The 23,426-nt window shown below is 39.1% G+C and overlaps 1 protein-coding gene across 4 annotated transcripts in view; it reads left to right on the plus strand.

Annotated features, from left to right (window-relative positions):
- LOC143776623 (protocadherin alpha-C2-like) overlaps positions 1–23,426 on the plus strand; it is a 513,355-nt gene that overhangs the window by 77,117 nt on the left and 412,812 nt on the right. The window contains exon 1 of one of the 4 annotated variants that reach the window (XM_077266150.1): positions 16,579–18,979. The exons of the other annotated variants lie outside the window; for them this stretch is intronic. Within the exon in view, the coding sequence (XP_077122265.1) occupies positions 16,634–18,979 (2,346 nt within the window). The 5' untranslated portion in view covers positions 16,579–16,633. Of the gene's footprint in view, positions 1–16,578; positions 18,980–23,426 lie in introns of those variants that run through there. 4 annotated transcript variants of the gene reach the window in all.

Raw genomic sequence — 23,426 nt, forward strand, 5'->3', positions numbered from 1 at the left:
ATCAACTAAGTTATGTGTTCTGCACCAGTGTGGTCATATGTATGTGGTTTCAGGGTTCAGCTGAAATTAGCCCCTAGAATACCAGCACCTCCGGTGAGAAGTTTTGTGTGAGTGGATTCAGGGCCGGGCTGAAATAAGCCCCTAGAATACCGGCACCTCCGGTGAGGAGTTTTGCGTGTGCTATTCTGACTGCATGACCACTGTTTGCTCTATTTTGTAGCTGTATTCCTCTGTGAGATTAACAGGGTACAGTGTTCTCTTGTCTTGAGTGACTCTGTGAAGTAACAGAGTTTACTTATACCACCATATAGTACCGTCAGTTACTAGCAGTGAGTTTTACTCCTGCATGGTGGACCCCAGGTTGAAAACGCACCTATTGCTCTATAAATATATTTGGTGCATTCCACCAAACCCTATCACTAGTATATATATATATTTTGTGTGATAGTTTGGGAGCATAGTCTTACTTTGTCAGATAGTGTGTTAGCAATGTAACAATGACTGAGTAAAGCCTAATAGCAAGACAATAATTGGACAAAAATGAACACTATTTCCAAAGCCTTTTTTGAAATTTGTAATAATTGGGAGCAAACATTATGTGACATGAGGCATTGATGGAATAATTTTAAATTCCAATTATTTAAAAACATTTTGCTTGTCTATTCCTGTCATACTTATTTGGAGCAGAAAACATTATTAATAATTGGACTTCACAATATGTGAAAAAAGTGAGCACATTTTTATTATTACAAATTTCTATAGGTTTTACCACTGGGGGCAAACTATGTGCCCATTGCTGTGCCACACAAATTAAAATGAAAGTCATTGTCAAAATGATTTAAACTTACTACATTAAAGCCTATGTGTCTTTAAATGGAAAAAAGCAATGAACACAATTATAAATGTATTCATCATCAACATAGCATGATTGCATAGTTTTGAATCACTTGTTTATTACATAAATAAAAATGTATAATAGCAATAGGATATTCTTTATTTTATGCTCTAATATAAAATAATCTTTGCTCTTTTTATTTTAATCTAAAAATATCTTTAGCTGTTTTTGCAGATGTAGGAAATATTAACATGACACTTAAATATGTTAAATAACATGATGCAACAATGCTTAACTTCACAGTTAATGTTGCACAATCCATTGAAATGTGACACACTCAGTGTTATATTAATGCTTGCTATATATATATATATATATATATATATATATATATATATATATATATATATAAAACAGTTGGATTAAAACTTGCTTTTGCTATTACCGTATTGTAAACCTACAGAGATGACATACCCAAAACTATTAGTAGGTTAATGATGATTTACATGTGTCCGGCGCAAGAATATTTATAATAATGCATTTTATCTTGTTATCTTACTTGATTTTATAATATTTTAATAAAACTCTTGTGGTAAACTGATATAACTGTACATACAGATTCCTGCAATTTGATATAAAGTTGCATCACACGGATGGCATGGCTCAGGATTTATATCTGTGCAGGAGCCATCTGAAATACAAAGTTAAGCTTTCTCTGCTTATGCTGTGTGTGCACAAGCTATCTCTGATTCCATGACTTTAATCTCTCAGATACCACCGAGGGGGTTGACAGAGGGAGATCGCTCCCTCTGTAAAGGTACCGTCACACTCAGCAACTTTGCAAAGAGAACAACAACAATCCGTGATGTTGCAGCGTCCTGGATAGCGATCTCAATGTGTTTGACACGCAGCAGCGATCTGGATCCCGCTGGGCCATAGCTGGTCAGAGCTAGAAGTCCAGAACTTTATTTTGTCGCCAGGTCGGCGTGTATCATCATGTTTGGCATCAAAAGCAACGACGCCAGCAATGAGCATAGGGGGCGTCGCAGCGTCTCCTTCTAGCCAGTCGGTACACTCCGGCTGTTTGACATGGAGCTAACAACCAGCGAGAACGAGAAGTGAGTTGCCGTTACGTCACTGGATCGCTCCTGCATCATTCTGGAGTTGCTGTGTTTGACGTCTCTACAGCGACCTAAACAGCGACGCTCCAGCGATCTAGTTTAGGTCAGCTCGTTGTCTATATCGCCGCAGCATCGCTGAGTGTGATGGTGCCTTAAGTCTATCAGCACCCCTTCAAAGCAATCATGAGACCATGAGATGCTGATAGCTGCTATGGCAACAAGGAGACCTTACAATGGTCTGTTTTCCATAGAGGATTAAAGGATTGCATGTTTATGTCCTATTGTGGGAAAGTTATAAAATGTTTATAAGTGTAAAAAAAATATAATTGTAAAAATCAGAATCCCAGTCTTAATAAAAAAATGGTTTAATTGTGAAAAAACACTCCTACAAAATGACCTGTACTATAAAACCATCTTTCATTTGTTGTGCACATTGAATGACTATAATAAAATATATAATAGACTTTGCCAGAGTTATTTTTGTTCATCTTGACTCACAAAAAACTTAATGAAAAATGATTAAAAAATTCAATGAAGCCCAGTGTAGTCTCAAAACTACAGCTCGCTACACAAAACAGAAGCCCTCATAAAGCTCTGTGCTCTGAAAAATTTAAAAGTTATGCTTCTCCAATATGACAACAATGAAAAAATATATAGAATTTTTTAATTATAATAATATAAAACTTTAAAGTCTTTTTGCTCAATAGAAAAACAAAAATACCCAACATTAATGATGCCTCACTCTGTGTTGACACACATAATGTACCAAACATGTCAATGGTACTACTTAGTGAAGAATAAAACTATAAGGAATCTGTCACCAGGTGTTTGCCATCTAATTTGTGAGCAGGGTAATGTAGAAACAGAGATCAAGATTCCAGTGGATGTATCAGTTACTGGGCTGCTTGCTGTAGTTTGATAACATCACTGTTAACTTGCAGAAGCTTTACCAGTTCACTGAAAACAATTTCAGATCTATTATTTTGGTCGCACATCCAAGAAAACAAATTAATTGAAAAGTGTTTAAAAACGTGTGTCAATAAAAACAGCCTGTTTACAAAACACTTCATACCACTTTGTCTGCAGAAAAATAAGTTACTTTTTAAGTGTTATTTTTTCCAAAAAGTAGCAAAACATAAAAAAGTACATACATTTTTTGTCATCGTTTTGATCTGAAAAATAAAGATGACTTGTCAATTATGCCTAAAGTGAATGGTATTTAAAAAACATAAAATAAAACATTCAGAATTGAATGTTTTGGGTAAGCCATTAATATGGATACACCTAAATAAAATGGGAATGGTTGTGATATCAACCTCCTGTTTGTGGCACATTAGTATATGGGAGGGGGAAAACTTTTCAAGATGGGTGGTGACAATGGTGGCCATTTTGAAGTCAGCCATTTTGGATGCAACTTTATAAATGTCCCACCCAGGTGTATCCATATAAATGGCCCACCCTGTATGTATATATATATATATGATGGACCCTCAATATATTGATAGAAAAAAGCAATTCCTATGAGGTACAAGTTTCCAAAATTGAACTACAAACTCTACCCAGCCTATATTTAAAGCAATCAGATTAAATCATTTCATAAAACTGCACCATTCCTCTGTTCTTGCAGTACCTGGAGGTAGCAGAATGAAGAAGTATTGGAAAGCCTTGTATATAGAAATGAAGCCTAAGATCTCTATACAGTCTATTCATTCATTTGTACATTCTTACTAGGTCACCATATTTTTTCTTAATGCAATAACTGACATCCTTTTTTGGAAGTGCATCTGAACAGCAAGGTGGATAGCTGTTGAGGGGAGATAGAGAGAAAAAAAAAATCTATAAATCTTCAGCACAGCGAGTGTGAACGAGCTGAGTGTGACCTGAGCGTAAGTGTGAACGGCGGTAAGTGTGTGACTTGTGATTCAGTGAAGAGGTATTTGGAAAGCCTTTAACAAATACCTGTGTGAATTTGTGTAAGTTGCTGAATTGGGAGTAGCTATATTCATAAGGAGTTAACTTAGGGTGGGGGCTCATAATTAAGGGGATATAAGGAGCAGCTGTTTGGGGCTCAAGTCCTTTTTGGAAGTGCATCTGAACAGCAAGGTGGATAGCTGTTGAGGGGAGATAGAGAGAAAAAAAAATCTATAAATCTTCAGCACAGCGAGTGTGAACGAGCTGAGTGTGACCTGAGCGTAAGTGTGAACGGCGGTAAGTGTGTGACTTGTGATTCAGTGACTTTGGAATCAGGGAGTTTCCAAGGGAGGAATTGCTTCTGTTTTTTTTTTTAATTAATACTTTGTATTTATTTTTAATTAACGTTTCTGTGTGGTGCAATCCCCATTAGGAAATGTGCTCCACAATTGTTAATGCCATCCAGTGCACATCTTGCCACATGTATGCAGTCCTTGACCAGCTGGTCGAGGGTGCATACTGCTGTGCGAGATGTGAGCACATTGTGCGTTTGGAAACCCAGATACTGGATCTAAATGTGCAGCTGGCAACACTGAGATCCATAGACAATATGGAGAGGAGTCTTCTGCTCACAGAGCAGACGCTCAATGGGATAGATGAGGAGGGGGATGGTAGGATGGAGCAGCAGGACAGTGTGGCAGTTAGCTGGGTGACAGATAGAAGGCGGGGTAGAGGGAAGAGTGCCAGGGAGGCTAGTCCTGATCTGGCACACCCCAATAAGTTTGCTAAGTTGGCAGATGAGGGGGGTGCCAGTACAGGGGTAGCACTGTTGCAGCCAGGCATGTCCCCTGAAAGCCGGAGGAGTGACTGCTCCAGTAAGGAGGGAAATAGGAGAGCAGGGCAGGCCAGACAGGTGCTGGTAGTGGGGGACTCAATTATTAGGGGAACAGATAGGGCAATCTGTCACAAAGACAGGGATCGTCGGACGGTGTGCTGCCTACCTGGCGCTCGAGTCCGACACATCGCTGATCGGGTGGACAGATTACTGGGAGGGGCTGGTGAGGACCCAGCGGTCATGGTGCACATTGGCACAAATGACAAAGTTAGAGGTAGGTGGAAGGTCCTTAAAGATGATTTCAGGGAATTAGGCTGCAAGCTGAAAGCAAGGACCTCCAACGTGGTATTTTCCGAAATACTGCCTGTACCACGTGCCACGCCAGAGAGGCAACGGGAGATTAGGGAGGTTAATAAGTGGCTCAAGAATTGGTGTAGGAAGGAGGGGTTTGGGTTCCTGCAGAACTGGGCCAACTTCTCAGTTGGCTACAGGCTCTATGCTAGGGACGGGCTGCACCTGTTATGACCCCAATGGCGAGGGTCTCAGAGGAACGTGGAAGTCTGCAGAATACAAAAATCCAGCTCATAGGGCAGTGGTAACTGGGTTGACCATATATCTACTCCTAACGCCAACACTAGAAGTAGCCGGGGATCATTCCTACGTTGATTCTAGATGACACGCGCCAGCCGGAGAATCTAGCTACCCCTAGTAGAGGAAAACAAAGACCTTTCTTGCCTCCAGAGAAGGGGACCCCAAAGCTGGATAGAAGCCCCCCACAAATAATGACGGTGAGGTAAGAGGAAATGACAAACACAGAAATGAACCAGGTTTAGCACAGAGAGGCCCGCTTACTGATAGCAGAATAAAGAAAGGTAACTTATATGGTCAACAAAAACCCTATCAAAATCCACACTGGAAATTCAAGAACCCCCGAACCGTCTAACGGTCGGGGGGAGAACACCAGCCCCCTAGAGCTTCCAGCAAAGGTCAGGATATAGATTAGGAACAAGCTGGACAAAAATACAAAACCAAAACAAATAGCAAAAAGCAAAAGGCAGACTTAGCTGATATAACTGGAACCAGGATCAGTAGACAAGAGCACAGCAGACTAGCTCTGATAACTACGTTGCCAGGCATTGAACTGAAGGTCCAGGGAGCTTATATAGCAACACCCCTAACTAACGACCCAGGTGCGGATAAAAGGAATGACAGAAAAACCAGAGTCAAAAAACTAGTAACCACTAGAGGGAGCAAAAAGCAAATTCACAACAGTACCCCCCCCTTAGTGAGGGGTCACCGAACCCTCACCACGACCACCAGGGCGATCAGGATGAGCGGCATGAAAGGCACGAACTAAATCGGCCGCATGAACATCAGAGGCGACCACCCAGGAATTATCCTCCTGACCATAGCCCTTCCACTTGACCAGGTACTGAAGCCTCCGCCTGGAGAGGCGAGAATCCAAGATCTTCTCCACCACGTACTCCAACTCGCCCTCAACCAACACCGGAGCAGGAGGCTCAGCAGAAGGAACTACAGGCACAATGTACCGCCGCAACAAGGACCTATGAAATACATTGTGAATAGCAAACGACACAGGAAGATCCAGACGAAAAGATACAGGATTAAGGATTTCCAATATCTTGTAAGGCCCAATAAAACGAGGTTTAAATTTGGGAGAGGAGACCTTCATAGGAACAAAGCGGGAAGAAAGCCACACCAAATCCCCAACGCGTAGTCGGGGACCCACACCGCGGCGGCGGTTGGCAAAGCGCTGAGCCTTCTCCTGTGACAACTTCAAGTTGTCCACCACATGATTCCAGATCTGCTGCAACCTATCCACCACAGAATCCACCCCAGGACAGTCAGAAGGCTCCACATGACCCGAAGAAAAGCGAGGATGGAAACCAGAGTTGCAGAAAAAAGGCGAAACCAAGGTGGCGGAACTAGCCCGATTATTAAGGGCAAACTCAGCCAACGGCAAGAATGTCACCCAATCGTCCTGATCAGCAGAGACAAAACACCTCAAATAAGCCTCCAAAGTCTGATTGGTTCGCTCCGTCTGTCCATTAGTCTGAGGATGGAAAGCAGACGAAAACGACAAATCAATGCCCATCCTACTACAAAAGGATCGCCAGAACCTGGAAACGAACTGGCATCCTCTGTCTGACACAATATTCTCAGGGATGCCGTGCAAACGAACCACGTTCTGGAAAAACACAGGAACCAGATCGGAAGAGGAAGGCAGCTTAGGCAAAGGAACCAAATGGACCATCTTGGAGAAGCGATCACATATCACCCAGATAACGGACATGCCCTGAGATAGCGGAAGATCAGAAATGAAATCCATGGAGATATGTGTCCAAGGTCTCTTCGGGACAGGCAAGGGCAAGAGCAAACCGCTGGCACGAGAACAGCAAGGCTTAGCTCGAGCACAAGTCCCACAGGACTGCACAAATGACCGCACATCCCTTGACAAGGAAGGCCACCAAAAGGACCTGGCCACCAGATCTCTGGTGCCAAAAATTCCCGGGTGACCTGCCAACACCGAGGAATGAACCTCGGAAATGACTCTGCTGGTCCACTTATCCGGGACAAACAGTCTGTCAGGTGGACAAGACTCAGGCCTATCAGCCTGAAATCTCTGCAACACACGTCGCAGATCCGGAGAAATAGCTGACAAGATAACTCCATCTTTAAGAATACCAACAGGATCAGCGACTCCAGGAGCATCAGGCACAAAGCTCCTAGAAAGAGCATCGGCCTTCACATTCTTTGAACCTGGTAAATACGAGACAACAAAATCAAAGCGGGAGAAAAACAATGACCAGCGGGCCTGTCTCGGATTAAGGCGTTTAGCAGACTCGAGATACATCAGATTTTTGTGATCAGTCAAGACCACCACACGATGCTTAGCACCCTCGAGCCAATGACGCCACTCCTCAAATGCCCATTTCATGGCCAACAACTCCCGATTGCCCACATCATAATTTCGCTCGGCAGGCGAAAATTTCCTAGAGAAAAAGGCACAAGGCTTCATAACAGAGCAACCGGGGCCTCTCTGCGACAAAACGGCCCCTGCCCCAATCTCCGAAGCATCCACCTCAACCTGAAAGGGAAGTGAGACGTCAGGCTGGCACAAAACAGGCGCCGAAGTAAACCGGCGTTTCAACTCCTGGAAAGCCTCCACGGCAGCAGGAGCCCAGTTAGCTACATCGGAGCCCTTCTTGGTCATATCCGTCAAAGGTTTCACAATGCTAGAAAAATTAGCGATAAAACGACGGTAGAAGTTAGCGAAGCCCAAGAACTTCTGAAGACTCTTAACTGACGAGGGCTGAGTCCAATCAAGAATAGCTCGGACCTTGACTGGGTCCATCTCCACAGCAGAAGGGGAAAAAATGAACCCCAAAAAGGGAACCTTCTGTACACCAAAGAGACACTTTGAGCCCTTGACAAACAAAGAATTTTCACGCAAAATTTTAAAGACCAACCTGACCTGCTCCACATGCGAATCCCAATTATCAGAAAAAACCAAAATATCATCCAGATAAACAATCAAAAATTTATCCAGATACTTCCGGAAAATGTCATGCATAAAGGACTGAAAAACTGAAGGCGCATTGGAGAGCCCAAAAGGCATCACCAAGTACTCAAAATGACCTTCGGGCGTATTGAATGCGGTTTTCCATTCATCACCTTGCTTAATGCGCACAAGGTTGTACGCACCACGAAGGTCTATCTTGGTGAACCACTTGGCACCCTTAATCCGGGCAAACAAGTCAGACAACAGCGGTAAAGGATACTGAAATTTGACAGTGATCTTATTTAAAAGCCGATAATCAATACAAGGTCTCAAAGATCCGTCCTTTTTTGCCACAAAAAAGAATCCCGCACCAAGAGGGGAAGAGGACGGACGAATATGTCCTTTTTCCAGAGACTCCTTGATATATGAACGCATAGCGGTATGTTCAGGTACCGACAGATTAAACAGTCTTCCCTTAGGAAATTTACTGCCTGGGATCAAATCTATAGCACGGTCACAGTCCCTATGAGGAGGCAGTGCACTGGACTCAGACTCACTGAAGACATCCTGATAATCAGACAAATACTCCGGAACTTCCGAAGGCGTAGAAGAAGCAATAGACACAGGCAGGGAATCCTCATGAATACCACGACAGCCCCAACTTGAGACTGACATAGCCTTCCAGTCCAGGACTGGATTATGGGTCTGTAACCATGGCAGCCCTAAAACGACCAAATCATGCATTTTATGTAAAACCAGGAAACGTATCACCTCGCGGTGTTCAGGAGTCATGCACATGGTAACCTGAGTCCAATACTGCGGTTTATTTGCTGCCAATGGTGTAGCATCAATACCCCTAAGAGGAATAGGATTTTCTAATGGTTCAAGAGTAAATCCACAGCGCTTAGCAAATGAGAGATCCATGAGACTCAGGGCAGCACCTGAATCTACAAACGCCATGACAGGATAAGATGACAGTGAGCAAATCAAAGTTACAGACAGAATAAATTTAGGTTGCAAATTACCAACGGTGACAGGACTAACAACCTTAGCTATACGTTTAGAGCATGCTGAGATAACATGTGTAGAATCACCACAGTAGTAGCACAAGCCATTCCGGCGTCTATGAATTTTCCGCTCATTTCTAGTCAGGATTCTATCACATTGCATTAAATCAGGTGTCTGTTCAGACAACACCATGAGGGAATTTGCGGTTTTTCTATCACGTTGCACCGAATTAGGTGTCTGTTCAGACAACACCATGAGGGAATTTGCGGTTTTGCGCTCCCGCAACCGCCGGTCAATTTGAATAGCCAGTGCCATAGTATCATTCAGACCTGTGGGAATGGGAAAACCCACCATAACATTCTTAATGGCTTCAGAAAGGCCATTTCTAAAATTAGCGGCCAGTGCACACTCGTTCCAATGTGTCAGCACGGACCATTTCCGAAATTTTTGGCAATACACTTCAGCCTCGTCCTGCCCCTGAGACATAGACAGCAAGGCCTTTTCTGCCTGAATCTCAAGATTGGGTTCCTCATAAAGTAAACCGAGCGCCAGAAAAAACGCATCAAGATCAGCCAATGCCGGATCTCCTGGCGCCAGCGAAAAAGCCCAATCCTGAGGGTCGCCCCGTAAGAACGAAATAACAATTTTTACTTGCTGAGCAGAATCTCCTGATGAACAGGGTCTCAGGGACAAAAACAATTTACAATTATTCACGAAATTCCTAAACTTAAACCTGTCTCCGGAAAACAGTTCAGGAATCGGTATTTTAGGTTCTGACCTAGGATTTCTGATAACATAGTCTTGTATGCCCTGCACACGAGTAGCCAGCTGGTCCACACTTGTAATCAAGGTCTGGACATTCATGTCTGCAGCAAGCATAGCCACTCTGAGGTAAAGGGGAAGGAGAAAAAAAAAACTCAGAATCTTCTTTCTTATAATCCCTCTTCTGCAATGCATTAAACATTTAATACAGGCCTGGCAAACTGTTATGACCCCAATGGCGAGGGTCTCAGAGGAACGTGGAAGTCTGCAGAATACAAAAATCCAGCTCATAGGGCAGTGGTAACTGGGTTGACCATATATCTACTCCTAACGCCAACACTAGAAGTAGCCGGGGATCATTCCTACGTTGATTCTAGATGACACGCGCCAGCCGGAGAATCTAGCTACCCCTAGTAGAGGAAAACAAAGACCTTTCTTGCCTCCAGAGAAGGGGACCCCAAAGCTGGATAGAAGCCCCCCACAAATAATGACGGTGAGGTAAGAGGAAATGACAAACACAGAAATGAACCAGGTTTAGCACAGAGAGGCCCGCTTACTGATAGCAGAATAAAGAAAGGTAACTTATATGGTCAACAAAAACCCTATCAAAATCCACACTGGAAATTCAAGAACCCCCGAACCGTCTAACGGTCCGGGGGGAGAACACCAGCCCCCTAGAGCTTCCAGCAAAGGTCAGGATATAGATTAGGAACAAGCTGGACAAAAATACAAAACCAAAACAAATAGCAAAAAGCAAAAGGCAGACTTAGCTGATATAACTGGAACCAGGATCAGTAGACAAGAGCACAGCAGACTAGCTCTGATAACTACGTTGCCAGGCATTGAACTGAAGGTCCAGGGAGCTTATATAGCAACACCCCTAACTAACGACCCAGGTGCGGATAAAAGGAATGACAGAAAAACCAGAGTCAAAAAACTAGTAACCACTAGAGGGAGCAAAAAGCAAATTCACAACAGCACCTCAATGGGGAAGGTGCAGCTGTGCTGGGGGAGAAAATGGCTAGAGGGTTGGAGGAGTGTTTAAACTAGGGATTGGGGGGGGAGGGTATTCATTTTATAGGAGGGGAAGATAGTGCAGATAGAGATCTGGGCACAAATAAGGAAGTTGGGGGTGGCGGTGGCATGGGGGGTGGGGTTAGAACAGTTAGTAATTTAAGAAAGAATAGAGGTACAGAGAGTAACATCAAGTGCATGTATACTAATGCCAGAAGCCTCGCCAACAAAATGGATGAATTAGAACTAATGTTGTTGGAGCATAATTATGACATGGTGGGGATATCTGAGACGTGGCTGGATGAGAGCCATGACTGGGCTGTTAACTTGCAGATACAGATAAGCGAGGGGGAGGGGTGTGTCTATATGTAAAATCTTCCTTAAAACCCATCCTGCGTGATAATATAGGTGAATTTAATGAAAATGTATAGTCCCTGTGGGTGAAGATAAGGGGAGGGGGAAAAAATAATAAATTACTGATAGGGGTTTGTTATAAATCTCCAAAACTAAAGGAAGCAATGGAGAATATCCTCGTAAAGCAAATAGATCAAGCTGTGACTCAAGGAGAAGTCATTATTATGGGGGACTTCAACTACCCTGAAATAGATTGGGGAACAGAAACCTGCAGTTCCAGCAAAGGTAATCGGTTTTTGACAACTATGAGAGACAATTACCTTTCACAACTGGTTCAGGACCCAACAAGGAGGGGGGCACTGCTAGACCTAATATTAACCAACAGGCCAGATCGCATATCAAATATAAGGGTTGGGGGTCACTTGAGGAATAGTGATCACAAAATAATAAGTTTTCATGTAACCTTTAATAAGATGGGTAGTAGGGGGGTGGCAAGGACACTAAACTTCAGGAGGGCAAATTTCCAACGGATGAGAGAGGATCTTGGTGCAATTAACTGGGACGATATCCTGAGACACAAAAATACACAAAGAAAATGGGAGAAGTTTATTAGCATCCTGGATAGGACCTGTGCACAGTATATACCGTATGGGAATAAACATACTAGAAATAGGAGGAAACCAATATGGCTAAATAGAGCTGTAAGGGGCGCAATAAGGGACAAAAAGAAAGCATTTAGAGAATTAAAGGAAGTAGGTAGTGAGGAGGCATTAAATAAATACAGAAAATTAAATAAATTCTGTAAAAAGCAAATCAAGGCAGCAAAGATTGAGACAGAGAGACTCATTGCCAGAGAGAGTAAAAATAATCCCAAAATATTCTTTAACTATATAAATAGTAAGAAACTAAAAAATGACAGTGTTGGCCCCCTTAAAAATAGTCTGGGGGAAATGGTGGATGAGGATGAGGAAAAAGCCAATATGCTAAATGACTTTTTTTTCATCAGTATTTACAAAAGAAAATCCCATGGCAGACAAAATGACTAGTGATAAAAATTCCCCATTAAATGTCACCTGCTTAACCCAGCAGGAAGTACAGCGGCGTCTAAAAATAACTAAAATTGACATATCTCCGGGCCCGGATGGGATACACCCCCGAGTACTGCAGGAACTAAGTACAGTCATTGATAGACCATTATTTTTAATCTTTAAAGACTCCATAATAACAGGGTCTGTACCACAGGACTGGCGTATAGCAAATGTGGTGCCAATATTCAAAAAAGGGGCAAAAACTGAACTCGGTAATTATAGGCCAGTAAGCTTAACCTCTACTGTGGGTAAAATCCTGGAGGGCATTCTAAGGGATACTATACTGGAGTATCTGAAGAGGAATAACCTTATGACCCAGTATCAGCACGGGTTTACTAGGGACCGTTCATGTCAGACTAATTTGATCAGCTTCTATGAAGAGGTAAGTTCCGGACTGGACCAAGGGAACCCAGTGGACGTAGTGTATATGGACTTTTCCAAAGCTTTTGATACGGTGCCACACAAAAGGTTGTTACATAAAATGAGAGTAATGGGGATAGGGGAAAATATGTGTAAGTGGGTTGAGAGCTGGCTCAGGGATAGGAAACAAAGGGTGGTTATTAATGGAACACACTCGGACTGGGTCACGGTTAGCAGTGGGGTACCACAGGGGTCAGTATTGGGCCCTCTTCTTTTTAACATATTTATTAATGACCTTGTAGGGGGCATTCAGAGTAGAATTTCAATATTTGCAGATGACACTAAACTCTGCAGGGTAATCAATACAGGGGAGGACAATTTTATATTACAGGATGATTTATGTAAACTAGAAGCTTGGGCTGATAAATGGCAAATGAGCTTTAATGGGGATAAATGTAAGGTCATGCACTTGGGTAGAAGTAATAAGATGTATAACTATGTGCTTAATTCTAAAACTCTGGGCAAAACTGTCAATGAAAAAGACCTGGGTGTATGGGTGGATGACAAACTCATATTCAGTGGCCAGTGTCAGGCAGCTGCTACAAAGGCAAATAAAATAATGGGATGTATTGAAAGAGGCATAGATGCTCATGAGGAGAACATAATTTTACCTCTATACAAGTCACTAGTTCGACCACACTTAGAATACTGTGCACAGTTCTGGTCTCCGGTGTATAAGAAAGACATAGCTGAACTGGAGCGGGTGCAGAGAAGAGCGACCAAGGTTATTAGAGGACTGGGGGGTCTGCAATACCAAGATAGGTTATTACACTTGGGGCTATTTAGTTTGGAAAAACGAAGACTAAGGGGTGATCTTATTTTAATGTATAAATATATGAGGGGACAGTACAAAGACCTTTCTGATGATCTTTTTAATCATAGACCTGAGACAGGGACAAGGGGGCATCCTCTACGTCTGGAGGAAAGAAGGTTTAAGCATAATAACAGACGCGGATTCTTACTGTAAGAGCAGTGAGACTATGGAACTCTCTGCCGTATGATGTTGTAATGAGTGATTCATTAATTAAATTTAAGAGGGGACTGGATACCTTTCTGGAAAAGTATAATGTTACAGGGTATATACACTAGATTCCTTGATAAGGCGTTGATCCAGGGAACTAGTCTGATTGCCGTATGTGGAGTCGGGAAGGAATTTTTTTCCCCATGGTGGAGTTACTCTTTGCCACATGGGTTTTTTTTGCCTTCCTCTGGATCAACATGTTAGGGCATGTTAGGTTAGGCTATGGGTTGAACTAGATGGACTTACAGTCTTCCTTCAACCTTAATAACTATGTAACTATCCACCTGTTCCTTTAATTATCTTAGTCACTGCAGTTTTACCTGTGACTTTACTATTTTAATATTTAATTTTAGTGTTTTTTTTCATTGGTTAAAGTACCTGACCTTACAATTCTTCACACTATAGTGCTAGTCACATAAAAACAAGTTATTTCTTATCCGTTGTATCGCAGCTTTGTAGCGGAGTGTGCATATTTGGCCTCTAATCCATTAATCGTCTAGAGGACTGTTAGGAATAGCAGGGTGTTGAACTCAGGAGTCCCCTAAACAATGAATGGAGCAGAAGCCGAGAAGTTGGGTCTCCACTTTGTTCAGATCGGACTTTAAATCTCTGTTCTCAAAGTTCTAAAGCTCCAATCTTAAGATAATTGGGGGTAACTACTGCTATAGGGTAGTTGCTAAAAGAGGAAAATCACTAGTAAATATGCTTTCCCCTAGTTTATGCATCGAAAAAATGCAAATACGACATAGTTGACACAAAAATGATTTTTTAAGTACGTTAAAAACTGTATCATATTTCCCTATGGTGAAAAGAAGAGATCCATAATACTACCTAATAATAAAGAACATCTTTTGGATAAATTTCTAAATTTTGACACCCATCATTTGGTATACTGTGTAGAATGCATTATGTGCAAATTTCACTACATTGAATGCACTACAAGTAAAATGAAAGAATGTCAGAATTTATTTATAACATCAAAAAAGGTAAAAACAATCATTTTGGAGTGACTAAACATTTTATATAGGTACAATAAGATAATATAGAATTACTTATATGCTATGGTGTTGAACAAGTAAAAAGTCCTGAAAGAGGTGTTTTTAAAGGAAATGTTCAGGACGCTTAAAAAGAATACCAAACAGTCCAATGGCTTGAATTTTCATAATGACTATATATATTTGTATTGATAATACAAAATTGATGGAATATACCTGTATATAATGTTTTTTGTTGTATACAATATGTATTGTGTTATCTACGTTCTGATTGGTTTGCAATGGTTTTAAATAGATTCTGATGAGACTCTGGTGATATCTTAATGACTAAGAGCGTATTCTAAGATAATGATTAATGAACGAATTAATAAATAAGTATAAAATTATCACATTACAAAGCTCCTTTGTAAATCTGAACTTATACAAGCTATAGCCTGCCAAATACTTACCTTGGGCGGACTGCCAAATAATATTGAGGATGGATGGTTCTGAAGGATCATGCAGCTGCGCTGCTATAAATTGATCTAAACATCTAAAAATTTACATGCCAGTTACTCCACATTGTTCAAATATTCCATGCTGTATCATCATAAGAGCTAGGGTCAACTATAGGCTCATACCTCATGGACCCATGGGTTAGCTTAGCATATGAGAGCCTACCTTGCCCTACATTATTTTACCTCCTTCTTAATCATCAAGATGAATAACAATTGTATTTTCGCAAAGGTACCTTAACACATTTTTGCAAAATTTGGTAGATAAAAAATAACATTAATTGAATATTTTCAACTATTTGAAATTGTAGTGAGAAAAAAGTTTTCCATTGAATGGCTAGTCATCTGGTTAAAATATTGTCTATGACAATAAAAAGAAACACTAATCTGAGCTTGCCCCTTTTTGAAAACATTATATGTGATGCCATAATATATAAAGAATACAAAGCAGCTTTGCAAATTGTCTTGAAATCTGCTCTGCTACAATTATGTATCTGTAGCTTCTATGCAGGACTATGTATCTGGTTGATTATAGACTACAAAGAAACTTTTAAAATTATAGATGACTGAATTTATTTGAAAGGAATTGAAAACTACTCAAATTTTGCAAATATGTCTTCTCCAGAATGTTTTTTTTAATTTGTTTGATTTAAAAAATATTATTTCTTGTTATGTCTTAACATTTACAATTTTAATGAGAAATATTTCAATTCCTTTTACACTTTTAATTTTAATTTTAATATGTTTAATATCTGTTTGACATTTTTTAAAGCTGTAACAAGTAATGATATTACTAAAAATTCATAGGCATCCAACAGAAAAGTTAAAAAGCATTTTTAAATCACTATAGGTTAGGCTACAAACCTTGGATGTTCATTTAAAAAAAAGTGATTTGACAGTGAATTTCTAATGCTAACATAATCGAAAAAAAACAAAAGTTGTTGCTCATTTCTTCAAAAGTTGGACTTATATATTGATAAATTAAATATTATCTAGAAAAGATGAAGAATTATGAAAGACTTGTAAAATAACAGCATATTCACATTAAGCAACTGCATTATTGCCAGTAGTCACTAGATGGTACTGCATACCAACATACAGCATTATATTTATATATTTCTCTGTAATTACCTCTGACGGAGCATCTTGCTGCAGAAATTTCGGCCATGATAGAATTTCTCTTGTTTGTGTATTTTCATTTTGAGTAAGTGCCTTTTTTATTGGAGAAATTCATCTTTTGCTAATTCAAGAAATGCTTGAACAAAATAAGGATTATTACCTACCGAGAAGACTGGTCCATTTTTTATTGCTTCATATGTATTGGGATGTGGTCCTGAGTCAGCTGCATTATATCATCCCTGAGGAATCCAAGCATGGCACCTTTGTTGGGAGAATTGCTCAGGATCTTGGACTAGATATAGGTGAGATTAATTCCAGAATGTTACATATTGTCTCTAGAGATGAGAAGGAATATTTCCAGGTTAATCTGCAGAATGGAATCCTGTTTGTTAAAGAGACAATAGACAGAGAAGTGCTGTGTCCAGATACACCATTCTGTATCATTCCTCTGCAGGTTATTGTAGACAAGCCTGTGCAGATGTATCGTGTAGATGTAGAAATAGAAGATATCAATGACAATAGTCCAGTATTCTCCTCCAGTTTAACTAATATGATCATTTCAGAGCTCAGACCTGCAGGATCTCGTTTCCAACTGAAGGTAGCTGATGATCCAGATCTTGGAACAAATTCCATCATAAATTATGAGCTCAGTGCAAGTGATTATTTTGCTTTGGATTTTCAAAAATATATCAATGAAATTAGATCATTAGAACTTGTGCTTAAGAAAGCCCTTGATAGAGAAAAGCAGTCTGTGCACAATCTGACACTCACAGCTTATGATGGAGGAAAACCAAGGCTAAGTGGTACAACACATATTATCATTACTGTGGAAGATGTTAATGATAATGCTCCTGTGTTTGATCAAGCATTTTACCAATGTAGTGTGACTGAAAATGCTGTGGAAGGGACATTGGTTTTTAAGCTGAATGCTACAGATTTTGATCTTGGAAGAAATGGAGAAATATCATATGAATTAAGTAGTACAATAAGAGAGGACGTGAAAAAGATGTTCAGTCTACATAAGCACACCGGAGAAATTAGAGTAAAGGGTGAAGTTGATTTTGAAAAAACAAAAATATATGAAATTCATGTTGATGCTACTGACAATGGAGATCACCCAATGGTTGGACATTGTAAGGTTCTGGTAACTGTTGTAGATGTCAATGACAACCTTCCTGAGATGACTGTGACATCATTATCAGTTCCTGTTCCAGAGAATTCTCCAAAGGGCACAACAGTTGCCATCATCAGTGTCCATGACAGAGATTCAGGATCAAATGGAAAAGTTAGCTGCCAAATATCTTCCAATGACTTGCCTTTTATTATAAACCCAGCATTTACGGGGGATTTTTCTTTGACTGTGAATGGACCGCTAGATCGAGAAATTAAGGATCAATATGAAGTTGTCATAGTTGCAAGAGATGAAGGTTTTCCATCGCTGTCTATTGCAAAAACGCTAAAGATTGATATTAGTGATGTAAATGACAATGCTCCTCATTTTTCACAGTTAGTTGACACAATCATTATTCGAGAAAACAACCCACCAGGATCTCTTGTCTACAGAGCCTCAGCTTCTGACCTGGACATAGGCCAGAATTCGTTCATTACGTATACAATTATTGATAGTTTTATTAATGGAATTCCTTTATCCTCTTATATTTCCATTAATCCAGAGAATGGGAAGATGTTTGCGTTAGTTTCCTTTGATCATGAACAGGTGACGTTTTTTCAATGTCATGTAAAAGCCACAGATGCCGGTTTCCCTCCACTCAACTCCAATCTGACACTAAATATCTTCATCAATGACATCAATGATAATGCACCCATGTTTTCTCCATTCTACTCATCTCTGGAAATAAAAACTCTAAAGTCAGCACAACCAGGACATCTTGTAACTAAAGTGAGCGCAACAGACTTGGATTCTGGATACAATGCCTTAATGTCTTATTATTTTAAGGATTTGACAGGAAAAGTACCATTTGTTATTTCTTTGCAGACTGGAGAAATCAGTTTAAAACGTCAAATTATTGAGTCAGATAACGATGAGTACAGATTAGTGGTAGTGGCTCAGGACCATGGAGAACCTGTCATGACGGCAGTAACACAAGTTCATATTTCTTTAGTGGACTCTGGAGAAGAGATGAAATTTGATAATCAGGATTTTAGAAAAGATGTCGATGAGTTTTCTGATGCAAATATTTATTTGGTTGTGGCAATCTGTGTTATTTCAAGTATATTTCTGATTACTTTAATTGCGTTCACTGTGCTAAAATGGCAAAAATACAGAGATGAAGTCAATGACCTGAAGGAAAATTACAAGATTTGCTCTAACACTGGAGGAAGCTGGATGTATTCTCAGCACACACAATATAGAGTATGTTCCAACTCAATGCAAGGGAAAAATGACTTAATAGTTCTCACTCCAAATAGTTCTCAATCTGTTAGCAATGAGGACCATGGAGCTAAACAAGGGTATCAGGTCAGTGATTATTATTTTTATAACTATTAATGTAATCTCTAATTGATAATAATTTGAAGGTGGAAACCATTTTTGCTTATTTGAAAATTTGGCTTTTAGGATATTTTTATGTAACCAATTTTAGCTACTAGAGCACTTTTATGTTCCATATAGCTACATGATTTAACTTCTCTGTTACTTATACTTCACATTGAATCCAACATTCAAAATAGCTGTTTCTACTTTACAATAACTGTAATTTAGCATAAATGTACAATTCAGCATTTCTCAAACTAACACTCAAAAAATATTACAATGCAGAAAGTCAACTCTTCACACATAACACAACAAAAATGATTGAATTTGGAATATCTTCCTGCATCATGATATCATTGACATTCTACGAAAGTCTATATCTTTATTTTTCTTTGTGCATTTAATTTTTTTAGCTTCATCTTGTTTTAAACTCAATATTTATTATAATCCCTTTCTAATTTATCTTGTTTGAAATTGGATCACTATTTTCCCATTACAGATCATCTTTATTTTACTGTTAATTGTTGTATTAGTTGTGAAAATAATACCTATTCCAGGCCACAGATAAGGGAAGTTTGTTGCACACTATTTTTGACTTGTTTTAAATGTCATTGCAAATTGTACAGACAAAACATTCTGTTGGTATTACCAGGGCTAACAGTGTATTAGGTTCTATTTTGAGTAGAATTCCTCAAAGTAAACTTAATTCTTCTTTGTCATGAAAGCTACTATATATAAAAGTGGTTTATTATAAAATGTAATAGTTGTATGCATTAAACTCCAAAATTGCTTTTAGTAATGGCTGTATATTATCAAAATTAGATTTAACTTTCCATATATGCTGCATTGTTGTAATTCTGTGTCGGGATAGGCAGTAACATTTTAATTTTAATTTAATGTTATTCATCTTTATATATGTGTCTTAAAAATATTTTCTATATATTTATTTTTCAGCAATTAAATATATAGTATTCATATAACAGTGGTTTATTTTGAAAATTAATAATGCAAAAAATTGCCATGCATACATCTTTATACCTAAATTTACTCTTTGTGGAAATGAACTGAAAAGTCTCAAATTTATACTTATGCATCATTAGTATTTAAACCATCCTTTCATTATGGATTACTTTATGATGCTCCTGCCAATCTAGGTTCTTTGGAATGTGGCTTAATAAAAATCAAATGAGAAAGTAAACGAAAGAAAAGAACATATGTTCTCTTTCTTTCTATGCTCAATTGGTTGTTTTTTTTCTTGTTTGGCATCAGAACTATACTTTCTGGCGTAAGTCAATGAGACATAGTGATTTTATTTAAAGAGGACCTGAAAAAAATTAGCTCAATACTTTTTAGAAATCTTTAAATTTCCCTGATTCTTCTGATCTTTTTTATTTTGCCACTTGCCATTCTAATGCTGAGCTATGTACATTTATTGCGTTTTGCATGCAATACATGAAATCTCTCCTTGCATTGCAACTGGGTGTTTCGTCAGTGTATTTGCTGGGGTTGTGCACTTTCACCACTCCCTCCCAGATGCTGGCAATCACAGCTTGGCATCGTCTAGACTGCAATATCAGCTGCCTAGTTGAGATTGACAACATCTGAGAGAAAGGGATGAAAGTGCATAACCCCAGAAAAGATACTAAAGAAATTCTTCAATGGACTGTAGGGAGAAATTCCCCATATTGCATATGAAAAAGCAACAAATGTGAATATCTCAGCTGTGGAGTGACACAATGCCAAACAGAAAAGAGCTGGAGAATCAGGGGAGATCAGGTTTATTGGTTTATACAAGGTATTTAACTCTATTTTTTTTAATAAATAAGGCTCCTTAGCCAAAATGCGTTAGTCTGTGTTCCACTGGTGATTCCATCTTTGTTTATGAAGTTTATTCATTTTTGATAATAAAGTTTTTTCTGAATTTTACCACATATGCCTCCCTGGATTTCCATTCCCTTTCATGTTGCATGCTGAAGATTTTTTTAATAGGTGTCAGGTCCTCTTTAAACTGCAATACAGACAATGAGACCAAGACATATGAAGCAACGTTCCCTACCCTCTCTTTTCTATGTCTGGAACATAGTTCTTTACCCAGTTAAGATATTAAAGGTTTCTTAACATTTACAAAAAAATTTTATTGCTGTGAAAGATGATTGATAAAAGCTGATAATTATGTATATTATAATATTTTACATGTTGACCTGTACTAGTGATATATGCAAAAAAGACATTAACCTTTATGCTTGATTTGTACTTTAGAAACATGATGAGAATGTATACAGTACATAGTTTATGTTGCTTAATATTATTTAAGTGTATTGGAAGTTTTAATTCACTACTTTAAAAACTATTTTTTACATAAATCACTGGCCAAGTAATTTTGAGATTCTATGTACAGTAGTGGTTACCTTTAATATACCTTAATTTTTGTAAGTATTCAAGTTTCACTCAGATGAAATTCAATTTAGTTTTCCAACTTTCTGGCAAAACTATTAACAGCCTGTAATACATATCAAAACCACTGGATAGCCACATATAGATGGATATAACAAAGACAAAGTGTATGATGAAATCATGTTTTTTTTAAATCTGGTCATTACATGGAACTCATCTCTAGCATATGCGTGAAGCCAAGAGAAAATATAGAGGTTTACAAATCTGTGTAGAATAACAGTTCTTAAAACATAAAAAATAATTCAGATATGTGACATCAATGATATTTCTAAAATACAATTTCAAATAAATAACATATTTGTATGTGTTGTAAATAAAAGCTTATAACCTGACATTAAATTCATCCATTGGTTGCATAAATTATTCTTTTGAAAGCTGAAACCCTACAAAATGTGGTTTAGGTTAAGAAAATAAATTGGCATCAATGCAGAGATATTGATCAGTTAATGGACACAGAATGATCAGATTTTGGCAACACAAAAGTTTTGTTGCCTGGTCATATAATGCACCCAATCCTAGTTTACATCCTCACCTGTGCTCAGTAAATGATTGGTTAATTAGTGTGTGTGTATAAAAAGAAACCCAGCACCCCGGACCTTCACTTGAACTGCAACTTGAGCTCTGACAACATGCCAAAAATACACCCTGAGACCAAAGCCTGGATTATCAAGAGGCTGAAGACCAGATCCACTGCAGAGGTGGCTGGCACCTTTAATGTGTCTCAGCGTCAAGTACAAAGAATTAAAAAAAGATTTGAAGAGACTGGAGATCTGTTTGACAAGCCCAGGTCCGGCAGACCTTGCAAGGCAACTGCTCAGGAGGTACGTTTGTTGGTTAGAAAATCCAAAGCAAGCCCCTCTTCTACTGCAGCAGAGCTCCAACAGGCCTGGTCACCTCAAGTCCCTGTGTCAACTAGAACAGTTTGTAGGATTATGCCTCCATGGTCGAATCAGTGCCCAGAAGCCAGCACAAAACAAAAGGCAAATAAAAAACCGTGTGACATTTGCAAAGTCCCACAGCCTGCTAAACAGATGGACGCTGGAAAAGTGGTAGAAGGTGGATTTCTCTGAATCTTCAGTAGAATTACACCACAGCTGCCGCAAATACTGCAAGAGACCTACTGGAACCTGTATAGATCCAAAATACACCCAGAAAACAGTTAAATTTGGTGGTGGAAAGATTATGGTCTGGGGTTACATTCAGTATGGGGGTGTGCAAAACATTTGCAAGGTGGAAGGCAATATCAATAGCCTAAAATATCAAGAAGTATTAGCTACCTTTTATATTTCAAGTCATAAAAGAGGTCAAATTCTGCAGCAGGATGGTACTCCATCTCATACATCCATCTCCACAACAAAGTTCCTCCAGGCAAAAAAGATCAAGGTGCTCAAGGACTGGCCAGCCCAGTCACCAGACATGAACATCATTGAGTATGTTTGTGGTAAGATGAAAGAGGAAGGTTGGAAGACAAAACCAAAGAATCTAGATGAACTCTGGGAGGCATGTAAGACTGCATTCATTGCTATTCCTGATGACTGCATTAATAAATTGTATGAATCATTGTTGAACCGCACAGATGCAGTCCTTCAAGCTCATGGAAGTCACACAAAATATTAAACATGACTCTAATAGCACCAAAACTTCATTCACCAATGTTATGCAACATATATTTGTATTTTAAGTTAATTGTTTGAATATCACATTACTTTCTGTGGGTGACAAAACTTTTGTCTTGCCAAAATCTGACCATTCTGTGTCCATTAACTGATCAATATTTCTGCATTGATGCCAATTTATTTTCTAAACCTAAACCACATTTCAGAGGGTTTCAGCTTTCAAAAGAATAATTTATACAACCAATGGATTAACTTAACGTCAGGTTATAACTTATAAGCTTTTATTTACATAACATGGATAAGCAACATAACTTCTGTCAGGGAGTCTACATATATAGTTAATACTTTATGCGGTAATAACT

The sequence above is a fragment of the Ranitomeya variabilis genome, chromosome 5 (assembly GCF_051348905.1).
Source record: "Ranitomeya variabilis isolate aRanVar5 chromosome 5, aRanVar5.hap1, whole genome shotgun sequence".
Taxonomy (NCBI): domain Eukaryota; kingdom Metazoa; phylum Chordata; class Amphibia; order Anura; family Dendrobatidae; genus Ranitomeya; species Ranitomeya variabilis.